Below are 7,209 nucleotides of genomic sequence, written 5' to 3'. Positions count from 1 at the left end.
TGAAGTTAGAAGACAGAAGAAAATGCTTCACCTAGTTCCAGCGTCTCTCCGACGACTAAAAAAAGACTGGGCCTTCCAGTCGGTGTTGCACTGTCTTCCTTGTGTCATGCCAAGCAATTATTGTCACAGATATTTCTGTGCCCATCCCAAAATACCAGAAGAAGAAAAAAGAAGGGACTGAGTGATTGTCGCTCCCCTTTGTTCCGAGAGAGTAAACAGGTTACAGAAATAACACAGAGCGAAGTCAACCTTTGCACAGTGTTTAATATCACTGTTTGTTTTCATGTGATCAATGCTCACATGTCAGCAGAATTTCATGTCCTAAAAACAAAAAAGAATAAAAAGAATGCACACAGAATTTCAGAAGTGCTTGGAAAATCATGATGTTTAATAAAAGTAGCAATAGATGGTGTAAAAGCACTCAAACACGTGTCAAAGTTTCCTATAAAAGCTGTTAAGGAAGCAAAGAATGTAAAAAAAATCCTCTTTTGATTGGTATATCTGTTATAGAGCACAATAATACTGGGTGACTGTCATCCGTGTTAATGTTTAAGAATTTTAAACCAGCTTCCTTGTGTAGTTTAATCTACAACAACCAGTTCAATCTCAACAACAACCTCACTTGCTTTACATGTAAAATTTTAATGAGCAGTGTAAATGCCTTATACAGAAAAGTGTGTCGTTAGCTCGGTGGAGAAGGAGTCACACAACAGCATTAAAATACTGAATTGAATATTCACATTTATACAGTACTTGAATAAATTAGTTTCATTTTACCACTGCAACAGGCATTTTAGACTTAAATGCACGTTTCTTCCTGTTAAAATTGAGTTTTTCCTTCCCACTGTCGCCAAGTGCTTGCTAATAGAGGCTGTCTTATTGTTGGGTTTTCTCTCTATTGTTGTTCCAGAATAAAGCACCTTTAGTTTGTGCTAAATACTTAAACTTGAATTTCATTTAATTAGAATTTGCTGACATGTTGAATCCTACTGACTTGTACTGTTCTTCTGCGTTTTACTGTTTCTAGACATAGTAATTATAAATGATCCCTTAATTAAGCCTCAAAGATCAAAAACCCAGAGAAGGTAGTGTCATCATCCTCATCAGCAAATAGCCCATTAAATGTCTCTCCTCCAACCACCTGCAACCACACCTTGTCCCCGACCCCCAGATTCAGCACGGCTCCCCCTGCTGCCTGGTCCTCGCTGCCCTGGTAGTTGTCAGTGGTGTGGATGATTTTTGCACCGTTCTTCACGAGGGCCACTTTCACATTTCTGGAAAATACAGTGATGTGGTACGTGAAGAAGTAAGCACCTGCCGCGGAGCAAGTGAATCTCCCTGTTTGTGGATCGTAATGATTCTGCTCATTGTAAATAATCTTGTCAAACCGGATCGGTGCATTAGCTGCTGGGAGTTTAGTTTGAGTAGTGAGTCCTACGGAGAAAGCGCTTTTGGAAATAACAAATTCATCTCCCTTTTCACCTCTATCGCCCTTTTCACCTCGAGCTCCTCTATCCCCACGATAACCAATGTTTCCTTTGTTACCTGGAAAACCCATGTCCCCTTTGGGACCTGGCCTGCCAGGTGGTCCCAATGGCCCTGGAATGCCTCTGTCACCTCGGAGGCCAGTTTCCCCCTTTTCACCCTGTGGTCCGGGTGGCCCTAAACGTCCTTCAGGTCCTGGAGGCCCAGGCAGCCCAAGCTCTCCTTTATTTCCTTTGAGGCCAATAGGCCCTTGCACTCCCTGCGGCCCCATTTTCCCAGGAAGGCCCCTATCTCCATTATCTCCTCTTTTCCCCTTGAGCCCTGCTGGACCAGTTGCACCTGTAAATAATAAGCGCACAATAAACCTTCCTTGAACTGTAGATATGGTGTTTACAGTGCAGTAACATATTGCAAGTTACATACAGTGCAAACATTTTGATAAATTGCATTAATAAATGACAGTGGTTGTGACTCCATTTGCAGATAAATACACATATAGGTGCGCACAGTGTATTGTAAAGACACATACCAGGTTCCCCTTTGTCTCCCTTGTGCCCATGATTGCCTGCTAGCCCAGTAGGTCCAAGTTCACCTTTCCAAGAATGATTGATGAATTATAATGTTATTATAAACTGTAAAGGTGGCACCTAAAACATGCAAAAATAAATAAATAAATAAATAAAGTTTCTCTTGTAAACTTACCTCGATCACCTTTGTCACCTCGGAGTCCGTCGCGGCCATCTCTCCCAGGCATGCCATTGTGCCCGGGATCACCTGGTATTCCAGGATATCCACAGACACAGCCTTTACTTTGGGTTTCTTGCTGTGCAACACATCTGAATGCCAAGACAAGAAGCAGTAAAGCAATCCTAAACCTTGTCTTCAACATTTTACCAGTCTAATGAAATCAATTTCCCACAACAAATAAGCCTGAAGTCTCAATCTAGTGCATAGCTAGCCTTGTTGCAGCATGTTTAACTTAAAAGCTGGCATGCACAATGAAAGAAGAGAAGATATCAGCTACAGAAAACACACAAGCTGAGAGACAGTTTCAGACGAGAGTGACCTTAGACCTCTCAAAGCCATTGGTCTCTGTGTTGTTTTTGGTTTACTCATTGAGCCTGCCACACTGGTCACACATCACCTCTTTTAGATTCTTCTCCAGTCTGGCCAAGGCTAATAATAAGCTTACACTCAAAGAGTCCTTGAGGGCTAGACATGCAGAAGGCCACATAGTTGACATGAAGTGCCTATATAGTGAAGCAAACAAGATATTAACCTTAACCAAATAATTACATATTGAGAATATATGCTGCCACACCAGAAGATACCAAGTTTTTATTGAGCAATTAAATAAATGGTACTGTGAATGGACTGTAGACTAGCTGTTATTAGCAAACTAAAATGTCAGTTAAAGCATGTATTTCGCATATGTGCCATTTAACAGCCAAACAGATGCAAGCAAGTGACCCCATAAACTGGATCACTGAAATAAACGTGATCTTTTGTAGTCTAAACATTACATACCAGGACACTGCAAAAAGGCGTCACTATAATTGTATTTTGTTAAGTATCAAAATGGATCAAAATATGAAGGTTACACACACTTTGAAGTAGTTCTAGTCTTTGTTCTTACAATGGTAAGATCATCTATTAAAGGGCGTTACAGGAGCAGGGAGGGATTTAATATCTGACTGAAGTCTACTCAGCAAGGCAAAGGTTTGCTGGCACACAGGCTTGAATCAGAAACAAGCAGCCTAATCATTATGCTGCGCAGCATATGCTTTATTAGATTGTGTACAGTGAGCAGAGAAGAGAGGGATGGGCACGAGGGAGGAGCTGGAACATAAAACCAAGATAAGGGGGGAAAGAAAAATCCACCCAACACCCTGAGTACACAGCAGTTGCTCAACTTTTGCTTTATAAAAACTGACACAAATACCTCTTATCATACTGTACTTTATTTTTTTTTAATAATTCTTCTTACAGGCTTCCAGATATAAATATATTTTAAAAATATAATACACATAAAAGGGCACATTCAAGCAGTGTAATCAACTGGCATCAGAGATGAAAACTCCACTGTCGTACATGTTGGCTACTGCACATTTACTTGCTTGTTGCGCACAAAAGAGACACAGTACAATATGTAATCTAACAAACAAATAACAAGGGCATGGCTCAGAATGAATGACTCTCATTTATAATTTGAGGCCAGTATATCAGGACCCAGTCTTTGTAGTCCCATAACCAGGCACCACGTGAGGTTGATTTGGTTACAGAGGATACTGCAACAAGTCTTCAGACAAGATAGCAGAGACATCGTCAGTCATTAAGTTCCATTAGGTTTAAGGCTAAATAATTACAGGGTAACAGTAACCATCCTAAAACAAGCAAAGAAATGTAAATGAGTGTGTCGATAATTAAAAATGCATAGCATACAGCATGCTCTAACAGTGGCTTACAGTACTTCTGTAAATATATGTACAACTCTGATGACTTTGACATTGTATAGAGATTTTAATCAAACACTTTGCAAGACTAAACCGATGCTGAAACACTGAGTTCCACGTAAAGTAAACATCTGGACCTGAAAAGTAACCAAATGGAGTTAAGAGTGATAGTTAGGAAACAGCACATGAGAACCTGGGAGAGAGGAAGGGAAGGAGAGTCCAAAGAAGGAGAGCTACAGCATCTGACATCATTTTTTTCAAAGTGTGAATAAAACATTGTCTGGCAAAAGTAGCACTTTCAGGGAAACTGAGGTTAACGTGGCAGGTGCTACGAAGCTTAGGAATGTTTTTGGGGCTACAATATTTGTGGTGTTAGGAGAGAGTAAGGACTGGAAGCAGAACAGCAAGGGTAGTAATGGGTCTACATGATCTGACGGTGCATGCCATAGCCTGTCATACCAGACTGGGAAGCCCCACGGTTGCTGCCCATTTGGAGGCCAATTAAACTCTGTCCTTGGCGTAGCTGCTCTTCGGTGAATTCTCTTCGGTACCCCTGGGCTTTCCTGAATAGAAACAGCAATATGGTTACAGGATTAGCTGTGTAGTTGTGAAGAAATTGAATTCTTTTTGTTTTGTTTCGCTGCTTATCCACCTGTGGAACCAGTCTCTATCTCCTCTGTATTGACCGTCGTCTTTGGTGACAGCCAAACTCCCCAGAGCCATTAAGGTCCTTTGGACTGCTGCCATGTCTTTTCCTGTAGCCGGATTGTAAACATTTTGTAAATCATCTGGTGACTATTAAATAGAGTAAACATGACTGCATCAGAAGATAGAGTTTACCCTCCCAGAGATCTACAGTTTGAAAGACGTCAGTGGTTGTGACTCCATAAGCTTCTGCGGCTTGCAGGAACTGGGAGATCTTCTCCATTTGTTTAAAGGCCATCTGAGTCTCTGGGATCTTTTTGATGGGTTCCTTCCCCCTCGGATAAAGGCTGTTGATGAGTCTACAGAGAATCTGGGACAAAGGAGGTCAGGAATCTGTATGGACTGTCATCAACCAACATACTGACCATACCATACTAATGACTCATGGTTCTTACAGGAATAGCTCACCCAAAGACATTGTCATTTGACACGCCTAATCTAATATGGACATTTTTGCTCTGTGTTGTGGGCTTATCTTCCCTTTCCAATTTGTACTTTAGTAACAGAATTTCAAGAAGAAGTGTGGTCTCTGGAGAGGAAGCAACCCCCCTGTTCCCCCCAAACCCACTGCACTTAGTAATAAAGCTGAGAGCGTCTTCTAATTCACAAAAAGTCTGAGTCACTTTGCTGTGAACGTGCAATGGCCTCTGATTGCATTGCACTCTTATCTCTAGAGTTAATTATTGGTGCATAAATTGATGTATCTGCGTCATATGATTGTTTTCTCTGAGTGGTTTTTTTAGCATTAGAGTCAGCTAAAGGGCATGGCAAAAGACAGCACAGTGAAGGGTGCACTGGTAATCATCTTCACTGTGAAGATAGAGGAGTTTTTAAATCAGAGGCTTACAGAGATCAGTATAGTAATAATAGTTAGCAATTTTGCTATTAGTGACTTATCAATAACACAAAACACAAGTATTCTTTTAACAACCTAATTGCAACTCAGCCAATAGTACATAAAGAAATTCTAATAAAAAGAGAATATTAATATATTTATACTTTATATTTTTTAATATATAAAAAATATAAAAACTTTTTTTTAGACTTTTGCCAACCTTGGGCTCTTTAAATTTCCCAGAGCTATCCTAAATTATTTAAGGTTAGCTTCTATTTTAAGCAGAAAACTAAGCTGCAGACACTCACTGTTCCATCCATCAGCCATTTCTGGAAGTTCTGCTTTCCCGGCTGTGGTTTCTCCAGGTTTCCTCCACACTGTGCAATTATCCAATCGACCAACCTTTGCTCCAGGTCAGGATCATACTTCTGCTCAATCTTCTCCTGCACCTCTCGACTCAGTCCGTAACTGGGCCCTCTGTTTGCCATTGTGGGTCTCCCAGGAATCTAGTATAGATTTTCTATGCAGTGTGCAATTGGCCTGAAGAGAACAAACGATTTCATCATCAATCATTACACCAGTGCAATCTTCTTATCTTATATTTAATGTTACCATTTTGTCTGATCTAAATCAATTTTCCATATTGGCTACAATATTCTTTTAAATAAAATAAAATGTTAATGAGTAAATAAAAGCCATATCAGCCACACGTCTAGCTTCCCATCCATCGGGTCACCCGGAGACATCTTTGGAGCCTCTAGCACAGAATGGGTGTGGTCCTCTCACTGCCGCCCAGAACAGGGACAAGCCCTCTTATTGCTATGGCAACGATGAATCCCGTTTCCGGCACACCGAGCTCAAAGATGCGCTGTACTTGATGTCCGTTCAAGTATAACCTCCGCGCAGGCAACATGACGCAAATTAAATAATCAAATGTATTTTCACGAAAAGTTTATATCCTTTTTTTTTTTCTTTTTTAAAAGGGAGCTTCCAACAATATACAGAAGTTCACGTTGCGCTATTTTTAGCTGCAATAGAGTTTAATTTAATTACGTCAGTCCTCTTTTACGCATAAGCGTTTTGGGAATACATCACCTGCCGTTCACTGCATCGCTCACACAGTGCGCAGTAAACTTAAATGTAATGCATGAAAAATAAAGTCCCGTTACCTGATAACACCATGCCACATTGCTACGCATTCTGCAGCTTGTTAAAACAGAAAGGGAGCCGTCCAAAGCTCACATGGCAGCCGTGACGCCGCATTGTTTGCATATATGCATTATATGCTGCAAAAGTCATGCACTCACAACGTTTTTATCGAGGGGTGAAAAGCAATGATACACTTACTACTGAGGACAGCAGGAAGAAAGGTCAGATTCGTCCCGTATCCGATGCGTTAATTCCGCTGAGCTAAAGCTGAGCTGAGGCTGAGGATGCTGAAGTGCTGAAGCATCCGTGCTGATGGGACGAGGCTGGACCTCACTTTGTCCGGGAGGAGCGAGCCACTGGTTTTATATGGCAGCTCCCCCGGGAGGTGTCCCCAGAGTCACTCTCAGCACAGACTGCGACGTGACTGCGCTCCCGGATAGTGGTCACTGTAGTGCACGCTCAGCTCATTCGGCATTGAACGGATCCTCGTCAAAGCAGAGGCACATGATGGTGTCACATCAAATCTTTGAACTACCGCCTGCGACTTTAAGGCAGTAGTGGATGGAGATCATAGCAAACAAG

General features: G+C 41.4%; 2 protein-coding genes across 2 annotated transcripts; both read right to left on the bottom strand.

Moving 5' to 3' along the window:
• Positions 1-376: 376 nt before the first annotated feature.
• On the bottom strand, positions 377-2,527 carry c1qtnf9 (C1q and TNF related 9). The gene is made up of 3 exons (XM_031739204.2): positions 2,188-2,527; positions 2,015-2,077; positions 377-1,824 (listed from the first exon to the last, which is right to left on the bottom strand). The coding sequence occupies exons 1-3, from the start codon at positions 2,372-2,374 to the stop codon at positions 1,055-1,057; spliced, it is 1,020 nt and encodes a 339-aa protein (XP_031595064.1). The 5' UTR covers positions 2,375-2,527; the 3' UTR covers positions 377-1,054.
• A 911-nt stretch (positions 2,528-3,438) lies between these two features.
• Positions 3,439-7,169, bottom strand: tagln3b (transgelin 3b). Its single transcript, XM_031739181.2, has 5 exons — positions 6,826-7,169; positions 5,787-6,018; positions 4,779-4,953; positions 4,591-4,693; positions 3,439-4,501 (listed from the first exon to the last, which is right to left on the bottom strand). The coding sequence occupies exons 2-5, from the start codon at positions 5,964-5,966 to the stop codon at positions 4,360-4,362; spliced, it is 600 nt and encodes a 199-aa protein (XP_031595041.1). The 5' UTR covers positions 5,967-6,018; positions 6,826-7,169; the 3' UTR covers positions 3,439-4,359.
• Positions 7,170-7,209: the final 40 nt, after the last annotated feature.

Source organism: Oreochromis aureus, linkage group 9 (assembly GCF_013358895.1).
Source record: "Oreochromis aureus strain Israel breed Guangdong linkage group 9, ZZ_aureus, whole genome shotgun sequence".
NCBI lineage: Eukaryota > Metazoa > Chordata > Actinopteri > Cichliformes > Cichlidae > Oreochromis > Oreochromis aureus.
This window is presented reverse-complemented; position numbering and strand designations above follow the sequence as displayed.